Genomic DNA, 22152 nt, shown 5'->3' with positions numbered 1-22152 from the left:
ATTTTGCACCTTGAACAGCCAGTTGTGTCCAAGTTTTAACTCTCTAGCTGCTGATTATGCTGAAGGTTATGCTGAAGAATTGTGAGGTAGTCCTCCACCATCCTCATTCCATTCACTGTGCAATGTAGGCCAACCAGTTCCACTGGCAGCAACCCCCCAGAGCATGATTCTCCTCTATTCACCTCTGCTCAGCAGTGGTTTACAGTGGTCTTGTGGTTGAATCTTTACTCTTCACACCTCCAGGCATACCCACTGTGGCCAAACAACTTATAACGTTTCTCTAGAAAGCTTTTTTTTTCATCTGCAAACTTCAGCCAAGCTCGAAGGTGTCAAGATTTCAGAGCAGGAGCTTCTTTCTTGGACAACAGCTTGGGCCTAGGAGGTTCTTGGGGTGTTCCTGACTATCCGAACCCATAACCTCTCAGCTGAGGGTGACAGCTTGGGTCTTCTTCCAGAACTTGGCAGAGAAGTTAATTAGAAACGGCTACAAGAGATGTTCATGATTGGTGTAAATCTACGATTGTCTTTCTCAGATCTGCTCTGAGCTCCTTGCACCTCTGAATGAATAATCGATGTAGGTGTATGTATATTTTTGACCTGTGTGTATAATTCTGATCGTGTGTTGAGTTCAGAAAACCCCCAAAATTAAAATTTGTGACCAAGTTCTTGTTTTTTTTCTATTAAAGACTTATTTTGTAACTGATTTAGCCCAAATAAAGACCAGTTAGAGTGTATGTAAACGTCTGACTAATGAGAAAAGAACCAGGAAATTATGTAAGTGGTGTAAATGTTTCTGGGCAGTGACGTTATTTGCTAGGCTTCTTTAGTGACTAGAATAATACTGGAAAACCAGTGTTGCAAAACGTCTAGAGAATCCAAACAATCCAGATGCACCTGTATGACACACCAAGGCTTTGCACAGGTTTGTCATGCTAGAAAAACCTTATCGTCCTTTTAATGAAGATAAAGTCATTCCCAAACTGCAAAATAGCAAACGAGGCTATCTGACATCACACAGCCCACACTACACAGCTCCGGAAAAAATAAAGGACCACCCTACATTATTAGTTTCTCTGGTTTTACTATTTATAGGTAATAAGTTTAAGGTATATTTGCGGTGTATTTCATTAACCATGGACAACATTTCTCCTAAATTCCAAATAAGAATATTACTATTTTGAGCATTTATTTATGAATTTATTTTATCATTTATTTTATTGATTTACAGAAATGACAGCTGCTCAAAAACAACTGCTCAAACAATGCAAAGAAGAATTATTATAATAATTAAAATGCAATGACATTATTATTCAATTTAACCAACACAGGACTAATATCTGAACTTTGAGAGCATTCAGAAATCACTATGGTGCAATAACCCTGACGGTCAATCACAGCTCTCATGTCTCAGCCGGCTCTCCACTAGTCTTTCACATTGCTGTTGGGACTTTATGCCATTTATACTCTGCAGATTCAGCTACCTCAGCTCTGTTAGATGAAATGCCTGGAATTTAATGGTTGCCATAGACGTAGAGATGCAAAGTTAAGAAAAAAATGTGGTCTTCATTTTTCCAGAGCTGTAGACCCATGAGCCACAGTAAAATGACCAGCTTGATGAAGATAGTAATGTTGAGTTTCCTTCATGAAGGTCAGAAATATGAGGTCGATGATACTGGGACTGATGCTGTGTCTGGAGTTGAGTAGTTCTAACCTATGTGCACCAACAATGGGTGCGAGTCAAACCTGGACTCGGGAGTAATTTCAGAAGGTCACCTGCCCCTGTTTTCGTTTCCATTACATGCATGTGGATGCGCTAGGTCTGAAGGATCTAGAACTTGTAGGATCTGCTGTAACACCTTGGTGCCAGATACCAGGACTAGGCCACGTAATATACCAGGGGCAGGGCCCTTCACCTCCTCTGCTCCCTGGGTGCTGGAGTTGGCTGCCCACCGCTCTGGGTGTGTGTGTGATCACTGGCCCTAGTTCACTATCACAGATAGGTCGAAAGCAGAGGACACGTTTCTCTGTATGTAGTGAAGTGACAAATACAGGCACCTTTACCTTTTTTACCAACAGCGACAAGAATGTTTTGGCTCATACGAGTATTTCAACGCACCAGTCTGGAACTGCAGTACCATGCAGGCCGGTCCTCAACGCTATTACCACACCTCCAGTAAACTTGGAGCCTAAACTGGAACTGCAGCTTCAAGCGAGCTGTTGATTTTCCTGTGAAATCGCCCACCTGTGTAACCAGCTCTGCTCCTCTGAGAGTCTGTCACATGTTTTAGTGCATCCCATAACTGCCCGCTATGACTGAGTGACTGTTTGCCTTAGATAAAAATGCAAGGCTATTTAAATGAGCTGCGAGTCTCAACAGATGTCCCAGACTGCAGATGCTTTACAAAGGCAAAGGGGTTTGGAGTTGGGGAGATTACAGAGGCCTGACATGTTTATGGCTTGGTTGATAGCCCAGAATAATGTTGAGGTTCCAAAGATATATCAGAAAACTTACAGGTGAGGTGCTTTTGCTCATATGTCTATACAGGTGGTGGGTTCGATACCCAGGTCCACTAAGCTGCTTCTGTTCTTGAGATCTTGAGCAAGGCATTTAACCCTCTCTGCTCATGGGGCACGGCAGCATGGTCGACTTTGGCTTTCTAAGCTGGTACATTATATGGACAAAAGTATTGGGACACTTGTTCATTCAAATTTTAAGGCTATTAAAAAGACTCTATCCTGCTTTTGTTGGAGTAACTGTCTCTACTGTCCAAGGAAGAAGGCTTTCTACTAGATTTTGGAGGAGCATTGCTGTGAGGATTTGATTGCATTTAGTAACGAGAGTGTTAGTGAGGTCAGGATGTTGAATAATGATCATCACCACCCCACCTCATCATCCCCAACCTAAAAGTATTAAATGGAGCACCACAGTCCATCATTCCAGAGAACGCAGTTCTTCCACTGCTCCACAGCTCAATGCTGGGGGGCTTTATACCCCTCTATCTAGCCCACGCCTGGCATTATTAGGCAGCATGGTGCTGAGAGTTCTATTGCATTATCAATACTTCACTACAGGGACGAGACAAGCTGTGTGGGACCAACTTAAAGTAGCTGGATGCATTCATTAGATGGGGTGTCCACAAACATTTGGACAGGTAATGTTTCTTTTTTGACTACATACTGTATAATGTCTACAGATTCCCATATAAACCAGCTGGCAGTATTACTGAGCCTCACCTCGCTCAGAAGGACCCAGACATCTGAGTCTGAATGAACGAGGAGACGTAAGGCATCCATCTCCCGGAGCGCTCCATCTACCTCTCCCTCTGCTAGTCCGTTCACAAAGGTTCCTGTGCAAAACAAAAACACACACACACACACACACACACGTTTAATGAAATGCTCTTACATTGTATACCTGCAATACTTGCACTTTTATCATATCAGCCATAACATTAGCACAACCTAACCTAATACAGTGAACCCCACAACACCCCTGAAAGGGTCCTGGGGTATCTGACACCAAGACTAACGTTAGCAGCAGATCCATTAAGGTTTCCATGGATCACATCAGTGAGCCCTTAGCTGCTCGTGAAGCTGTTGTTCATTCACTGGTGGTTCCTTTCTTGGAGCACTTTTGGTAGGTACTGACCACTGCACACCTCGAACTCCCCACAAGAGCTGCCTGACGTTTTGGAGATGTTCTGACCCAGTCGTCCAGAACCTCACAGTTTGGTTCTTGTCAAAGTGTCTCAGATTCTGTTTACTCAGAAAATACCCTTATATAGTTTGTACAGACTAGAATCCAAAAGATCCCTCTAATCTTGAATACAGAGTACAGAATACAGAGGTCAGTACGGAGACCACAGTACTCTACACACTCTGCTGACCAAGTCCTCTCAGAAGAGGAAGGTCTTCAGTCTGGGTTTGAAGACAGCGAGCGTTGGACTCTGCTGTTCGGACACCCAGGGGAAGTTCGTTCCACCACTTTGGAGCAGGACAGTAAAAAGCCTGGACGCTCGTCTTCAGTGGATTTTGAGGGATGGCGGGTCGAGCCGAGCCGCACTTGAAGCTCGAAGGGCTCTTGGTGAGGATTGGCTTTTGACCATCGCTATCAAGTACGGAGGGGCTGGATGGTCCAGTCTTGGCTTTGTAGGCCAGAGTCAAGGTTTTCAAGCTACAGGAAGCCAGTGAAGAGGCTGAACGCAGCTGAAGCTAGAATATAGTATATTTTGTAAAGTTTGAGAGTCTGTGTGAATGTGCAGGAACTGTGGGGTTCAGCAATTATCTACAAGGTGGGTTTTTATGGGACCCTGTCTTGGTTAAAACGTAGACATGTTAAAATCTACTTCTGAAAAAATGTTAATTATTGAAATTACCGAAGCAAATTTGTGTCATTTCTGTATTTATGTATAAATATGTTGGTGATTACAGGAATCCTTAAATTACTACTGAACACGGGGGCTCTGAGAGTGCAGATGAGAATCCAGTCCAGTGTAGTATTCATTTTCGGTTTCCAAATAAATAGCCGCACTGCAGCCTTCCTCAAACGACAGTTAATCCGCTGGCAAGCACACACACACACACACACACACACACACACACACACACACACACACACAGGCTTACACAATTCTACCTCCAATTTCACCAGTTCTTCACGCTCTCTATTTTTCACTAGTATCTCTTTGTGTGTGTGTGTGTGTGTGTGTGTGTGTGTGTGTGTGTGCCATTCAAATCCTTCTTGTGTTTATGTAAATGAACAGGTGAAATGTAAATGACGTGTGAGTACCTATCACCACAAAGCCATCGGACGAAGGTCTACAGCATGGCAGAAGTCCTTTCTCCACCCGCTCGCTCACAGAGGCCTGAAACACACAGTGTGAAACAACTAAGTGTCAAAACCCTTCTTCACACGTTCTGTGGCTGTTACGTCACACGCAGGGTAACCGGTGTGTGTCAGCAGCTACGGGAAAGCAAGTGTGTTTGAAAGCGTCACAGCATGGTGGGTTAAATACTCTCCTGATACCAGCAAAACATGCTGGATCCCGTTCTGCAGGCCTGAAATCACTCCCCTGTGATAATGGAAAGTGTATCATGTGATAATAACTAAAAATACATAAATAAATACAAATGAATCAGACTAATCTTATCAAGTTCGGCTTTAACTTCCTTACCTAGCTCTCTCTCTTTACAGAGACTAGTGATGTATTAGGGCTTTTATTTAGCGATGTAAACACAGCGTCACTACTGTTGAGCTCAGAGGGTAGATTACACTTTATTATTATTATTATTTATGATGAAATATGGATTAAATCATATAACTAAGTACCTTTCATTCTCTTATACACACACACACACACACACACACACAGCTGCTCCTCTCCTAGCTCTTAGCTTAATCCAGCCCAATGACTGATCGTCCATTTATCTCCTAAAAAGTAGGTGAAGTTTTTTCTCTATTAAAGCTTCTGTGTTCGAGCTCCGTCATGTTTGAGGCTAAAGTTTTTAAAAATACCATATATAAGAATATATAAAATACCATAAATAGAATTTTAAAATTTAATTTGACATTTTAAATGGTCTAATTTTGCACACATTCACACTGCATTCACACTTTTTTTATATTACCCAACCTATATGTACCTATATGTACCCCCACCCTCAATATACATGATGCCCCCTGACACAACACACTACGCGTGCACGTTCAAGCTGCTCATTTTTCCGACTGCTGCCGTTGCAGCATCCCCAGGCATCCAACCAACGCGCCTGGAGGGAAGCGCCGCATACCCGGCTCCAATGCACCAGCCTGCAGACAGCAGCGACGGCCATCTACTCACCCTCTCTCTGGGCCTCGGCTGCCGATGGCTAGCAGCATGACCGGGATTCGACCCAGTGATCCTCTGTTCACAGTGACAGCGCCTTAGTCCCCCTCAAAGCCCCCCCCCCCCCTTAATTTTTTTTTATAAAGCCGATTGAAAAGATCCCCTGTCATGCTGTTGCTACACTGTGTTGACAAAAGTATTGGGACACCTGCTCATTAATGATTTCTTTTTCTAAAATCAAGGAAATTAAGAAGAGTTAATCCAGGTGTAATTTCTCACAACCCTGTCCACTCACTCCACCAACGTCCTGCCTCACCTTTTTCTCTGCAGTGTGTCATTTCAGTGCTTGGTCCGACCCAAGAGAACCCAACTACACTGTTAGAGATCCTTCAGGAACTTTTGGAGGCTCTCCCATTTGAAACAGTGGAGGAACCTCTTGTGAGGGTTTACTTGCAGCCATAAGCAGGGATGCATGGTGGAAGCTACCAGGCGGAGGAGTGTCCTCCTCGCTCAGTGACGGGGAATGAGGAAGTGTGCATTTTAACACACACACACACACACACACACACACACACACACACACACACACACACGCTCTCTCTCTCTCTCTCTCTCTCTCTAGTAAGATGGGGAGTAAAGGTTGCAGCTGTAGTTAAGGTAAAGGTCATAATTAGTGGGTGGATGGATACACACACACACACACACACACACACACACACAGAACATGAGGTGAGATGTGTCACAGGATCCAGTGTGTCAGCCTTATCACTCTCAGTGTCACCCTGGAAATCTGAGCATTAAAATGACTCCTAGGGCACCTACGTCACTAGGCAGCACCTCCACGGTGGTGTTGTAAAACTTGTCTCCATTCGTCTCGATGCTTCCAGTCCGAAAGATGTACCTGCACAGAGAGAGAGAGAGAGAGAGAGAGAGAGAGAGAGAGAGAGGAACACCCTTAGTGTCATATAATAACTAGACTACATAGACTGCTCATCCACTGCTTCTTCTGAAATCAAGGCTATTAAAAGAGCTGATCCAGCTTTTGTTGGAGTAACTGTCTCTGCTGTCCAGGGAAGAGAACACTGCTGCGAGGATTTGATTGCATTCAGTGACAAAAGTGTTAGCAAGGCCAGGATGTTGGACCACCCCCAGTTCCCCAACTCATCCATCATTCCAGAGAACACAGTTCTCCCACAGCTCAATGCTGGGGGGCTTTATACCCCTCTATAGCCCACGCCTGGCATTATTAGACATTAGCATGGTGCTGATAGATTCATGTTGCATTTGCACTTCTGTGTCAGCAATGAGTGCAACTTAAAGTAGCTGAATGCATTCATTAGGAGAGGTGTCCACAAACTTTTGGACACATAGTGTATTTAGCATCAGGTTTGCCACCATCTTCATTCTTGATATTTTACAGCTTTCTTGGTCATTTCGGAAGCATATACAGCTCTGTTCATCATTCTGTACTCCTAACCTTCTCCGTTTATTTGTTATTATTTATTTATTAATTATCTGCAACTAAATTGAGTTTATTTTTTATTATTTTTTATTATTTTTTTTATATATATTTTAAATTCTAAGTTGATGTTCTAAGTCCAAGTCAAGCATCAAAATGATGGGATTATGTTCTGGATGGACCTGAGCTGGGTATGGCAACTTACAGTAAAGGCTTTGGGCCTGTACTATTAGACACACTCTCACAGTAAAGGGCTGAGGCCTGAACTAGCAGATTCACTCTCACAGTCAAGCCTTTGGGCCTGCCCTGCCAGAGACTCACTCTAACAGTCAACAGAAGATGTAGGCAGCTGAGTAAATGTACAATAAGCTTTACTGAACTGCCTCTGTCTTTGAAGCCTACTGAACCATAAAGCACAGCAGTATTCTGTGACGCTCAGCGTAATCTCCACCATAAAGACAAATATACACTGTTCAGATACAATGCAGTTATACAGGTTTTCCCATCTGTCTGAGACTGTTGAAAGTGTTGTGTATTCCTACTGCTGACCAACAACACGGATATTACTGTAATGGTTCCTGTACTATTGGACACACTCTTAAAGTTAAGGTTTTGGGCCTGTATTATTGGACACACTCTTAAGGTAAAGACTTTGGGCCTGTATTATTGGACACACTCTTACAGTCCAGTTTTTGGGCCTGTCCTATTGGTTACACTCTTACAGTAAATACTTTGGGCCCGCAATACTGGTAATGGTTTTGGTCCTGTACAATCAGACACACTCTCACAGTCAAGATTTGTGGCCTGTATTATTGGACACACTCCTACAGTCAAAGTTTTGGGCCTGTCCTATTGGACACACTCTTACAGTGAAGGTTTTGGGCCTGTACTATTGGACACACTCTTACAGTAAAGACTTTGGGCCTCTATTATTGGACACACTCCTACAGTCAAGGTTTTGGGCCTGTCCTATTGGACACACACTTAAGGTAAAGACTTTGGGTCTGTATTATTGTACACACTCCTATGAGGTTTTGGGCCTGTCCTATTGGACACACTCTTACAGTAAAGACTTTGGGCCCCGCACTACAGTAATGGATTTGGTCCTGTACAATCAGACACACTCTTACAGTCAAGAATTTGGGCCTGTCCTATTGGACACACTCTTACAGTGAAGGTTTTGGGCCTGTACTATTGGACACACACTTAAGGTAAAGACTTTGGGTCTGTATTATTGTACACACTCCTATGAGGTTTTGGGCCTGTCCTATTGGACACACTCTTACAGTAAAGACTTTGGGCCTCTATTATTGGACACACTCCTACCGTCAAGGTTTTGGGCCTGTACTATTGGACACACACTTAAGGTAAAGACTTTGGGCCTGTCCTATTGGACACACTCTTACAGTAAAGACTTTGGGCCCCGCACTACAGTAATGGATTTGGTCCTGTACAATCAGACACACTCTTACAGTCAAGAATTTGGGCCTGTCCTATTGGACACACTCTTACAGTGAAGGTTTTGGGCCTGTACTATTGGACACACTCTTACAGTAAAGACTTTGGGCCTCTATTATTGGACACACTCCTACAGTCAAGGTTTTGGGCCTGTACTATTGGACACACACTTAAGGTAAAGACTTTGGGTCTGTATTATTGTACACACTCCTATGAGGTTTTGGGCCTGTCCTATTGGACACACTCTTACAGTAAAGACTTTGGGCCCCGCACTACAGTAATGGATTTGGTCCTGTACAATCAGACACACTCTTACAGTCAAGAATTTGGGCCTGTACTATTTGACAAACTCTTACAGTAAAGACTTTGGGCCTCTATTATTGGACACACTCCTACAGTCAAGGTTTTGGGCCTGTACTATTGGACACACACTTAAGGTAAAGACTTTGGGTCTGTATTATTGTACACACTCCTATGAGGTTTTGGGCCTGTCCTATTGGACACACTCTTACAGTAAAGACTTTGGGCCCCGCACTACAGTAATGGATTTGGTCCTGTACAATCAGACACACTCTTACAGTCAAGAATTTGGGCCTGTACTATTTGACAAACTCTTACAGTAAAGACTTTGGGCCTCTATTATTGGACACACTCCTACAGTCAAGGTTTTGGGCCTGTATTATTGGACACACTTTCACAGACAAGGTTTTGGGCCTGTACTATTTGACACACTCTTAAAGTAAAGACAGTGCCCTGCACTACAGTAATAGATTTGGTCCTGTAAAATCAGACACACTCTTTCAACAAAAGATTTGGGCCAGCACTATAGGACACACTCTTACAGTCAAGGTTTTTGGCCTGTACTATTGGACACACTCCTACAGTCAAGGTTTTTGGCCTGTACTATTGGACACACTCCTACAGTCAAGGTTTTTGGCCTGTACTATTGGACACACTCCTACAGTCAAGGTTTTGGGTTTGTACTATTAGACACTCTTATACAGCAAAAACTTTGGGCCTGCACCACACTAATTGTTTTAGTCCTGTACAATCAGATACACATTTATAGTAAAAGCTTTTTGCCTGTACTATAAAAGCTGCCTGGCAGTACAGGCCCAAATCCGTGTAAGAGTGTGTGAAAGAGTGTGTTTGATAGTACATGACCAACAAATTGTGTATGACCGTTTTTACCGTCTGAATTGCTTAAGCACAACCAAAACAGCTGACTCAAACTCCAAACACTTCCTGTACAATAAGCTTAAACAGGATTCGTCAGAGTTCACATTTTTTCAGGAAATGCACACTCAACCATGCCCAGAGTTCATCTTTCCAAACACTACATTCTGCCTTTAAAATGCCTTACAGTAAACCCAGTACTAGGAACAGGCTTCCTATATAAGCCTATAAAGAAACCCATGGGAATGTCACTGCTGGCACACACCACTGGACTTTGTTTGAGAAGTGCCATTAAACATCATTCCGGCCATATACTAATACAGCGCTTATCAAAAGTACATGGCGAACAAACAAAGGCAAGCCGTCTTCAAATACAGCTGTGTAGTTTGCTCCAGTATATTTAATAAGCCTGGCCCAGATTTATCAAAACATTTGACAGCTGATAAATTATCCCCTGTAATTAAACCTTCACTGTAGTAACTCAACTAACAACCTCTAAACCTCATTCATGTGAACTACCAGCAAATACAACCCTTACAAACTAGAGGCCTGACTATTTACAGTGAATGCAGAGCTATGCCGAACGCTTCTGAAGGCACAGGCATGTGGGCACGTACACACTATTATGCCCTACCCAAACCTTCAAGAAAGTGCACCCAGAAGGTTTATGATTCAGTGTCTAGGTATGGGTAGCATATAGTTAAGCTAGTTGTAGAAGGCTCTAAGTTCAAGTGTTTTTCCTGTCACCACTCCCATTTTAGACCAGAGCAAGTCTCCAGGGATGGAACAACATCCTGTCTCCCCTCATCCACCCTTCCAGTTTGTGCTTACAAATCAGATTATCTTCCCCATTTAAGATGCTGAGGCTTTGCACCAATACAAAAAACAAGGTTCTCTTTTTTTGACATGATGAATCACAAGTGCTGGTTTATTAATCAGTGTGTCTCTGTTCCAGGGGTACCATAGCATGGCTGAGCCTGGCCTTTTTAGCTGGTATATGTGAAGTAAAGACTTCTTTTTAAGGCTGGCTGAGCAGTTTACAGTGCTAAGTTATTGATCACAGGGTTGTGGGGTCGATATTCGGGTCCACTAAGCTACTGTCTCTTTTTCAGGGGTTCTATAGCATGGCTGAGCCTGGCCTTTTTAACTGGTATATGTGAAGTAAAGACTTTTGTCTTAGAGTGGTTTACAGTGCTGAGTTATTGATCACAAGGTTGTAGGTTCAATACCCAAATCATCTAAGCTCATACTGTCTCTGTTCCAGAGTCTGGCTTTTTTTCTTTTTAGCTGCTATATGTGAAGAGAAGACCTATGTTTCTGGCTCATTGATCAGAGGGTTGTGGGCTCGATACCCAGGCCTGTTAAGTTGTCACTGTCGGTCACTTGAGCAAGGCACTTATAACTCTCTGCTATAGGGACAATGTAGCATGAATGTAGCATATATTTTCAGTTTTTTCAGATTCCTGAACAGGGCTTGGCCCGACTAATTACTTCTGGAGTATAAAGAAAAATCTATACATGTGTTTGTGCAAAAACAAGGCGTTACTTTCTCACCCTTTAATGATCTGAGGTGTTGTGAAGGTGATGAGGATGTAATCCCCTTTGGTAGGAGTGAAACCCCAGAAGAAGTCTTGTCCCAGGTAAGCCTTCTCCAAGGAGTGACCCTGATAATCCTTCAAACTGCTGCTCAGAACAGCATCAGGGTTGGAGTGGGCCTTGAACAGAACCTGTTTTCCAAAGTCTTTATCCTAATCAACACACACACACACACACACACACAGACACACACACACAGACAAGCACACACCCAGCACAACAAAACATGATTCAATTTCTAGGTAATGTAAAACTTGCTGATTGCTGAACAGTTGGAGAAATGACTATGAATCACTAGGAAATTTCAGAAATGTGAGAGTAAGAAGCGAAAATCATGACTAACTTTCAGGTTCTGTATTTTTCCAGGCAGGGAGGAGTGCAGACCCACATGCTGAAACAGCGAGGGCTTGAAAGTGCGCCTGAGTTTGGCCTTCTCAGCACCGCAGTGTTTCTGTGGACAAGGAAAAACGAATAAGGCAACATTCTCTAATCCACCACGACCATTCACCCCATAGTCTGACTTTCTAAAGCCTGGGAGCATTCACTGAGTCTGACTTTCTAAAGCCTGGGAGCATTCACTGAGTCTGACTTTCTAAAACCTGGGAGCATTCACTGAGTCTGACTTTCTAAAACCTGGGAGCATTCACTGAGTCTGACTTTCTAAAACCTGGGAGCATTCACTGAGTCTGACTTTCTAAAACCTGGGAGCATTCACTGAGTCTGACTTTCTAAAACCTGGGAGCATTCACTGAGTCTGACTTTCTAAAGCCTGGGAGCATTCACTGAGTCTGACTTTATAAAGCCTGGGAGCATTCACTGAGTCTGACTTTATAAAACCTGGGAGCATTCACTGAGTCTGACTTTCTAAAGCCTGGGAGCATTCACTGAGTCTGACTTTCTAAAACCTGGGAGCATTCACTGAGTCTGACTTTCTAAAACCTGGGAGCATTCACTGAGTCTGACTTTCTAAAGCTGTATTGGGACGGGACTGGTTCTACGTGGGGACGTGGGGTGATGTAATTATTACCTGAGTTTCTCAGTGATTTTAGTCCCGTCCGAATGCTGCGCCATGTCAGTCATTTTTACGGACATCGCTCTCCTGCATCAGTAAAGAATCTGCTGCCTTTACCCTCTTTAGCCGTGAAACTAACCTCAGGCTGTATTAATCCCACGTGAAACAACATGTGGGTAAATATTACGCTGTATCCTGTTGAAAATTCATCGTTGTTGTTGTATGTCACTCACACCTGGAGATACGAGGCTCTCATCTCTTTCTCTCACCCAGTCTAACTGGTGTCCATCATCTGCCTCTCATCTGTAATTGCTGAATTCAGGCATGTATCTATGTCCATCTTTCTGAGAAACTGAGTGGACACTCAGAAACTGGACAGACTACTGCAGAGTCTTCTGCCTCTCGCTGTTTATATTCATTTTGTATAGTTTGTGAAGCTAAGACTCTGGTAAACCTGTTTCAGGCACCAGAACAATTTGTCCATATGAGTAAAGGGATGTTTTTAAAAGGAAATATGAAGAATTTCCTAAACCTGACTTTCATTTTTCAGGTTAGGGTTAGAGTATCTCCTCACACAGTGCTCTAGGTCACATGGGGTCTCATTACAGAGAGAGCTCAGGTGCCTTGAGCAAATGTCCTTAAACTCCAGAGGGTTAATACGCAGAACCAATTATAAGAAAAGGACATCCAATAAGAATAATTTGTGTTCTGTCCAGCTGTCTCACTGCCACTGGAACAAAGAACCTCTTGTGGGTACTGTTTAGCATTACAACCAGACCTAGAACCTTTTGTAATGAAAGATCTATCATCTTACACTGTCCTTCTCTGGGTTACACACTTTGACCCAGAGGAGGTGATCCAGCAGCCAGTCAATGGGCTTGTCTTTGTAGAACATCAGAATGAACTCCACAATCATGGGCAGATCTGAAGCTCGGAAAAGCTTACCTGTAAAAAAAAAAAGCAGTTTGGGTGGACAGAGAAACCATAAGGCAGTCATGACTTTTCTTAGAAAAGCCCAGGGAGTGTGTGTGTGTGTGTGAGGGTGGGTGAGTGTTCCTACTTTCTATTTATTTCTCATGACAGGAAACCAGAACACTGTGTGCTTCTGATGTGAGTGTGAGAATTAAAGTGTGTGTGTGTGAGAGAGACCTGTTTGTGTGTGGGATCTTCTTTAAGAGCAGATAACAGAAGATTCCTTCGCTGGTGTCGGTTTACTTCTTTTACCCCCCTGCTTTGTGAAAACTGGGTTGGAATGGACCTGTGCGCTATTGTGACCACTGACGCCACTTCGCCTATAACCTGAACGCTATTGGACACCTGAGAACCACAGAGACAAAGACTTTCTGTCCCAGTGATCACTCGAACCCCAATGTACCACTGAGACAAACCTCATCCAGCGGCTAGTTCGTAGTAAGAGAGACTCTTAAGAGACTCTCTTAAGAGAGAGAGACGCTCTGATGAGACTGAGAACTCTGTCCTGCTTGCAGATGCAGTCTTAAGAGCCGTGATTGGACGAGAATGAGAGTGTTGATGAGAGGAGAAGGTAAGGGAAATGAAGAGAAGGGAGAATGAAGGGAGGACAGGAGTGAGGAGAGAAGAGGAGAGAAGAGGAGAGGAGAGGAGAGGAGAAGGGAGGAGAAGAGAGGACTGGGGAAAGAATAGTTTTGCTACCCAACCCAAGCCCTGAGGGCCGAGACCAAATATTAGACTTTTGGGCCACATTCAGGAAGATTAAACTTGAGTTGGGCTCAGGTTCTCTATTTCTTATGTGTATTGAGAGGAGAAGAGAACAGAGGAGAAGAGAAAAGGTGAGGAGAGAAGAAAGGAGAGAAGAAAGAAGAGGAGAGGATAGAAATGAGGAGAAGAGAAGAGGAGAGGAGAAAGAGACGAAAGGAGGAGAGAAGAGAAGAGAAGAGAAGAGAAGAGAAGAGGAAAGAAATGAGGAGAAGAGAAGATAAGAAAAGAGGAGAGAGAAGAAAGTAGAAGAGAAGAGAAGAGAAGAGAAGAGAAGAGAAGAGAAGAGAAGAGGAAAGAAATGAGGAGAAGAGAAGAGGAGAAAGAGGAGAGAAGAAATGAAAAGAGGAGAGGAGAGAAGAGAGGAGACGAGAAGAGAGGAGAGAGTAGAGGAGAAAAGAGAGGAGAAGAGAAGAGAGGAGAGAGTAGAGGAGAAAAGAGAGGAGAAGAGAAGAGAAGAGAGGAGAAATGAGGAGAAGAAAGTAGAGTAGAGAGGAGAAGAGAAGATAAGAGGACAAAAATGAGGAGAAGAGAAGAGAATAGAAGAGGAGAGAAATGAGGAGAAGAGAAGGTAAGAAAAGATGAGAGGAGAGAAGAGAGGAGAAAGGAGAAGAGGAGTTCGAAAAGTTCGGATAAGTGAATATTGAAAAACACAGACTTACCAATAAAGCCCAGCTGAGAAAACTCCAGGTAGAGCCACTGCTGTGTGATCACCTCTTGGACGTACTTTGTTATAGACTCATGGTATCCTGATTTTGCCACAATATCGTCCTCCAGCTGGAACACACACAAACACAGAGCGACCCCTTGAAAGACTGGGATCCCACTTCAATTCCCCACAATGTCCACTGTCTTCCCCAACTACAGAACTGAAACATAAAGCTCCACTGACTTCTTCAGACTAATCAGACAATCCCACACATCCCATTAGAAAATCTCCTCTAGTAAAACCAGTCCAGCTCTAACAGTGCTCTAGATTCATAGCAGTTACCCAATCATCATTCATAACAGTCGCCTAAGTCTTACCTAACAAATCAACGACCTGTGTGACCACGTTCGGGATGGTAAAACACTCCTCCATCACGTTTAACTGGAGCTTTCTATGTGCTACAGCTTTTTTTTTTGCTATAGAAATACGGTACCTGTGCTACCTTTATTGTTGGATGTACTGTAAAGGCCACTGAAGTGTGAGGATTGTATTAGTTTACATTCTTTGTAAATCTAATAAAAGTGATGATGGAAACAGCCACTCAAAGTCTGCACTGAGGCTTTGGCCCAAGGTAAACTCTTACCTGAACGTAATACGTGCCCTTCTGTTGAGCATACAGCATAAGAAAGCCATAGTCTAGGTTTTGCTTGGTCCTCCATCTGGAAAGATAAGCATATAAGCAAATATTTGCCATTTCCTGTATGCAAACATACCTACAAAAACACTAATGACAGCCATAGTCAGCAATGTATGCACTAATGCCGGCGAGGAGGTGAGAAAAAGCTCCTACTTGACTCTTTCTCTGGAGTCGCCAAAGGTTTCCTTCAGGTTGGAGAAGTTTGGGTAGTAGTAGGGAGAGGGGGAGATGACTTCAACCAGGCCTGAACTCACATCATCTGGAAAACTGCAGAAACATCAAGTACATAAACACTCACAAGGCGCTTTATTAGGAACACTACTAGGAACCTGATGTGGTCTTCTGCTTTTCGGAGCAAACTTCAGAGACCGTTCTGCTGAACAGCTCAGCAGTTCAAGAAATACTAAAACCACTTCTGACACCAACGATTCCCCTCATTCTGATGATGGATGTAAATAACACCTGAGGCTGCTGACCCGTACATGCAAGATTATGTTATACGCACACCTGTCACGACTCTAGATTCCATGTCCTAGAATCACTCAGGTGACCGTAGGTGTGATCACATGACTCCTCCCATCCCTCCACGTCTCCAGACACCCGAATACTGATTGCTATCACCTGTGTCTGCTCTCTAGTTTAGTATATAAGCCCGGGCTTTAGTTCAGGCTGGTTGTGAAGTACTGTATCTCTATTCTGGTGAACTACTGAGTTATTTTGTATTGTATCGACCTTGTTTTTTTTGTCTTGCCCTTTGGACTTGCTGCCCGTGTGTTTTGCCTTGGATTTACACCGATTGCCTGATTTTGTGACTACGAGTTTGCCTTGACCATTCGGATATGTTCTCTTCCTCTGTTTATTATCTTTTGCCTTCTGGAAAGTGATCCTTGCCTGTTTTGTGATTACGAATCTATGAATATTTTTATTAAAGCCTCTTTTTCCTTTCCACTCTGTGAGCATCTGATTCTGGGTGACACGTTACAACACTAATTGGCTGATTAGATTTGAAGTGGATTTTGAGTGGCTTATTGTTTTTATAAAAAGCCTGTTAATGTTAATTATGATCAACTATGCCAATTTACAAATAAAACATTTATAATGAATTTATAACAATTAAAAATATGATTTATATTAAATATTAGAAATGCACAGATTTCGCATCTTTCTAAAGAGACTCTAAAGGAGAAGTCGCAGGGAGTGTTGGGCTGGGGCTGTGTTTTTAGCCCTTAGCTTGAGAAACTGACTGAGTAGCATTTGTGAAGCTCTTCTATAGAACGGTTGGTGAAGGAATTAGCGCCAACATTCATAAATAAATTTCCAGGTTTTCCAGGATAAATAAGCTGGTACACATTTTGGAATTGCTGCTACCATTAACTTTGTCACTATTCAGGCCTAACCAAAATAAAAGTTCAATATAAAATTAATTAAAAATGAGGAAGGGTGTTTTTGGCACGATGCACATCAGTTTCATTTACATTAACAGTATTTAGCAGACGCTCTTATCCAGAGCGACTTACAAGGTCACTCGCATTACAGAGGTGGGCCAATGCAGTGTTAGGAGTCTTGCCCAAGGACTCATATTGGTGTAGCGCTGCATAGTCCCCCCAAACCCCGGTCTCCTACATGGTGTAATAGCTCACTGGCAGGTAGTGGTGTTATCTGTTGTGCCACACCAACCACTAGCTTCAGTTATTGCTTATTATTAAACAGCAACAATATAATAACTGTAAAAAAAAATTCAGATACAAAAAACCCCCCAAAATATTTACAGTAAACTATTCTTCCTCCACACGATGTAGTCCGTGAACCGTGAGCTCTGTGGATAGGCAGCATGACGGCAAGGTTTAGCTAGCTCTAATAATGTAGGGTAGCCGCTCCACTAAACGAACTGTATCCATGTGTATTCAAGGTTTGTTAAGTTGAGGAGAAATGCACAGATTTTCCCTCATTCCGAAAGTCGCAGGAAGTGCCCCACTGAAGAAGGGCTGGCTTAGGGCTGTGCTTTTTTTAGCTAAAACAAAAGTCTACATCACATTTATGATGAGAACTGTTTTAACGACGGATCCCACCATCCTCAGAAACGGAACAAAGCCCAAGTAAGAAAACACTGGTGAACGTCAGAATCTTTGTTAAGACAAGACAAGACAATCAATCACCAATAGAGTTGGACACAGACGGAATCCGGACACCGTCTAGACACTATTTAGCAGCCGTCCCAATATCGGCCACTTCCGCGTATTGCGCATTTCTGCCCCCTCTCTTTGCCAATGATGGATGAAATTCAAAAAGACATGAGCTCCCACCTTAGAGAGGCTCTTAAACTTAAATCTTGTGAAAAATCTCATCTGAGAAATAATATGTAAACATCACTAACAATGCTGCAATCTCAATTAGGGAATCCAGATGTTGTGAGGTGGTCATAGGTCTGCGTATATGGAGCCAATCCGATTTAAGATCTGCAACCTGAGTAGAGTACAAGTGCTCAGTGAGGGTACATGCCTACATCCTGCACTGAAAGCCGAAATGATTCACAGACAAACACACACTGAAGGAAAGGGAAAGTACCAGCTAGATATGACAGGGCCTGTAAATATAGAAGACACACACGTACACCTACACACACGCGCATTTTTCCTCGCTATCTGCTCTGTTATCTGCCCTATCTCAGTTGTCTCAGTTGTCTCGGTTGTCTCGTACACAGACTCTCACACACACTATGACACCCAAACACTCTCTAGGGCAATAGACCACAGAGGATTAGTGTCTGACCCTCATAACTGATTTATCCCCTTGACACATGATCAGCCCTCTGTTTCTACAGTGTGTCAGGTTCCTTCCACAGGTTCTCACACCTTTTCGGAAACAGAATTGCAAACCCTCTCCAGAACTTGCCAGAACATCCAGAGCATCCAGCTTTAAGAGGTGCGGAAGTATGGAAATTAAACTGTACAGTCAGGAACATTAGGCCTCATTCACTAATACACAAAATGGACAAAAGTATTGGGACAAGGAAATGAAATCAAGGGTATTTAAAAGAGGTGATCCTGCTTTCGTTGGAGTATCTGTCTCCACTGTCCAGGGAAGAAGGCCTTCTACTACATTTTGGAGGAGGAGCATTGCTGTGAGGATTTCATTCATATGCATTTATTGAGACTCATCTCAAGTATTAGATGGAGCACCGTCCATCATTCCTGAGAACACAGTTCTTCCACTGCTCCACAGCTCAATCAATGCTGGGGGGCTTTATACCCCTCTGGCCCACACCTGGGATTATTAGGCAGCATGGAGCTGATAGGTTCATGTTGATCTGCTCCAGAGAGTCCTATTCAATTGGCAATACTTCTTCTCTACAGGGACTAGACAAGCTGTGTATATGTAAGCATTGGCATATCTGTGTAAACATTGGGTGCCACTTAAAGTAGCTAAATGCATTTATTCATTAGAAGGGGTGTCCATAAGTATTTGGACACATTGTGTATTTTCCTGATAATTTTCTTAAATTTGTTTTTGAGAAAGTCAGAACAAAAACCTCAACTGTTCAAAGCTCTACTCTTATAACGATGGATCCTATTGTCCTCTGACCTTTTAACCTTTCCAGAGTTATTAGGACAAATAACCTGGTACACGTTTTGGAATCGTTATTAGCATTGTCAACTTTTCAGGCCTAACCAATATAAAAGACTGTGGCTGACACCAATACTGACTTCGAGGGGTTAGAAAGTGCATGCTTTAATAGGCCTATGTCTGCACAATGGATGGTTTTGTAAGGTTATCTCTGTTTGCTTTAGTTCTCTGACCCTCAGGCCCGAAAGGGGTGGAAGTACCTGTTTGAATATTAGGCTTTCGATGTGTTTAAGGCAAATATGCCAGAAGAAAGTGACAGAAAACCACTGGAGTACAAAGTACTGGGCGAGTGAAGAGGCAGTAATTCAAATGTCATTTGTACATGAACAAAAGCATGAAATGATTGAGTATCTAATGCTATATTGTATATCGGCCTTTATATTAGGGCTGCTCAATATAGTGTTTCAGCATTGCCTTTTTTGCTGCTTTATATGATAGGAAAGTTTTCCATGACAGATCTACCAGAGGTAGAATATATCTGCCCAATATCATGAGTTTTACTTATTTTTAATGCATGATTAGTGCATTATTAATATCATTACATTCTGAATCAGTGACTTCTGGTGATGTCTGGTGAAAGTTTCTGTATTTATATATATATATATATATATATATATATATATATATATATATATATATATATATATTATTTAAAAAAAAAATTGGCTCCAAGATCACTGGTTCAAATCCCGGGTCAAATGAGATATTCAAATACTACCAGTTTTAAAAAGGTGCACATTTGAATAGCAAAACCAGTCAGTATTGCCTGTGCTCACTGACGTCCTGATCCAGCAGCCGACAGTCGGCTTGATGTGTCAGAGGCTTAAGGCTTAAAATGAGCTCATTCATTCTTATTGGCTTATTTCTACTATACGCTTCGGTTCAAAAGTTTGGAATCACTGTTCAGAGGCCTAAGACAATGTTGTCAATCACATATTTTCACTGTCCCACAAAAACCCTAACTCCAGCAGAACAGGGTATCTCCATTTTTACTGGTTTGCACTTTTTGATATAATCTGAATCTGGCAGTTGTTCATTACTTTGTATCAGAATTTCATGATGAATGAACAGAAATGTAGAACAATTAATAGAAACATTTAGTTTGGAGGTAACTTGTAGGTATCTTTGAATTTTAGTCTATTGAAACTAGCTGAGGTTATTTTTGAGTAAACAGTGAGGCACTTTTGTAAGTCGCTCTGGATAAGAGCGTCTGCTAAATGTCGCAAATGTAAATGTAAATGAAATAAAATCGTTCTACATTAATGTCCAGTAAAAATTACTGCAGAGTACTGTAGAGTTAACATTTAGGAGATTCGAGTTTTTGAAGGCAGCAATGATTTACTTGATTTATTTAATTAGAACTGGACTAGGACTACACGTAATCCCTTCCTGGGTGTGCTGTGCTATTTACGATTAATCCAGCCATCAGTGCCCTGTTGTTGTATCTTTACAGATAAATAGGTATAAAGATTGTGGGATTGTGCATCAGGTTTAGAAATGCATTAAAACGTTTGATTCATCAAGCAGTACTCATTATAATCGTCACATCATGTACTGTTCGGCATTTGTGGTGTATGATGTCACAGCTGTTTGTCTCTTGATTTCCCCCAACTCACTTCCTTCTAACCTCTAAGATTTTCAACTGCAACATTGCAAAAAGCTGCAGAGCATAGCTTTCTGCACGGTGGGGAAGGCCTTAAATGTGGAACAGTTACTTGCAAAATCACTGTAACCTTCAGTGTGACCTGCATTAATCCCATGAACTCTGCATACAGTATATTAGTCAGTTAATTAATCAGTACTATATCGTCACTGTCAATGTCTATTTGCACTTTTCGACATAATGTGAATCTAGCAGCTGTTTTTTACATTCTGTCTGCATCTTATGATGAATGGACCAATATAAACGCTCCAAAATGACTTAAAACTAAACCTTTTTACACTGACTTCCACTGAATGTTAGGCAGGATTTTTCCTTCTCCTGTAAAATTGCCATTCTATAAATACAACTTCAATATAAACTTCATTATAACTATAGTTTCCTATTGTTACTGTGTTCTTATCAACTTTCATGCAGAGTGAGGACCCACATAGAGCTAATAGACTTTAATAATATAATTTATAGAAATATAGATTTTATAGAATTAATAATAAAACATCAAAAATGTTGTTTAAAAAGAGAAGAAAAGAGAAACTATCACTCACTTCTTTTGAATGCTTTCTGCCACACTGCTCACAAACGTGCTGTCAGTCTGTGAAGGGAACAGAAGAAAGGCCTGTGACTGAGGGACAAAAACAGGAAAGGCACAAAGAAAAAAAAAGGAAAAAACACAAGCTTTTGAAACTTTCCGAGCCAACGCTGTGATGTAAGGACACACGGATATGAGCATGTTCACCAAACCGTGCATCATAGACACTACTGCGCTTAAAAATAAAAGGGTCTTGGAAGCAATGAAATACAAGGAACTCTTTTGATCCCCTAAACAATCTTCTAAAGGATGTTTTTTGTTTTATTGATGCATTTGATTGATGGCTGACCTTCACTTTGGGAGGGAGCTCATCAACTTTTTACGTGCCAGATCTAGAGGCACCATGATAAGCAATATGAAGGCATGCTTCAGAGAGAGTAGGAGTAACTTAAAGCAACTTTATGTATCAACTTATTTATCAATTTTACCAGAAATCAGAAGCTTCAGAATCATGTTGATGCTCCACTGACTGGAAAAGGGAGAATGGCATCTCTGTCGTTGCCACTTTGAACTTTGGTGGAACTGATATTTGTGTAAAATCCTGTAATATTACTCTACTGCCTCAGTCCACATGCTTCTTTACCTTCCGCTTGTCAACAAATGCATGTGTACAGCTGTCCATGCTGTCTGTACTCAAGCAGATTTGTATTTATGGTAGGGGGGTGAAAGTGAG

At 42.2% G+C, this 22152-nt stretch overlaps 1 protein-coding gene across 1 annotated transcript in view; it reads right to left on the bottom strand.

Annotated features, from left to right (window-relative positions):
- Positions 1-22152, bottom strand: part of LOC140541474 (alpha-1,3-mannosyl-glycoprotein 4-beta-N-acetylglucosaminyltransferase B) — a 32546-nt gene that overhangs the window by 1065 nt on the left and 9329 nt on the right. The window contains exons 5-14 of the mRNA XM_072664116.1: positions 21436-21482; positions 15760-15873; positions 15553-15628; positions 14923-15037; positions 13341-13471; positions 11858-11965; positions 11473-11666; positions 6648-6726; positions 4790-4865; positions 3235-3347 (exon numbers count right to left, since the gene is read on the bottom strand). Of these exons, the coding sequence (XP_072520217.1) occupies positions 3235-3347; positions 4790-4865; positions 6648-6726; positions 11473-11666; positions 11858-11965; positions 13341-13471; positions 14923-15037; positions 15553-15628; positions 15760-15873; positions 21436-21482 (1053 nt within the window). The remainder of the gene's footprint in view (positions 1-3234; positions 3348-4789; positions 4866-6647; positions 6727-11472; positions 11667-11857; positions 11966-13340; positions 13472-14922; positions 15038-15552; positions 15629-15759; positions 15874-21435; positions 21483-22152) is intronic.

Source organism: Salminus brasiliensis, chromosome 19, assembly GCF_030463535.1.
Source record: "Salminus brasiliensis chromosome 19, fSalBra1.hap2, whole genome shotgun sequence".
Taxonomy (NCBI): domain Eukaryota; kingdom Metazoa; phylum Chordata; class Actinopteri; order Characiformes; family Bryconidae; genus Salminus; species Salminus brasiliensis.
The sequence above is the reverse complement of the archived record's forward strand: the minus strand, read 5'-3'. Positions and strand labels throughout refer to the sequence as shown.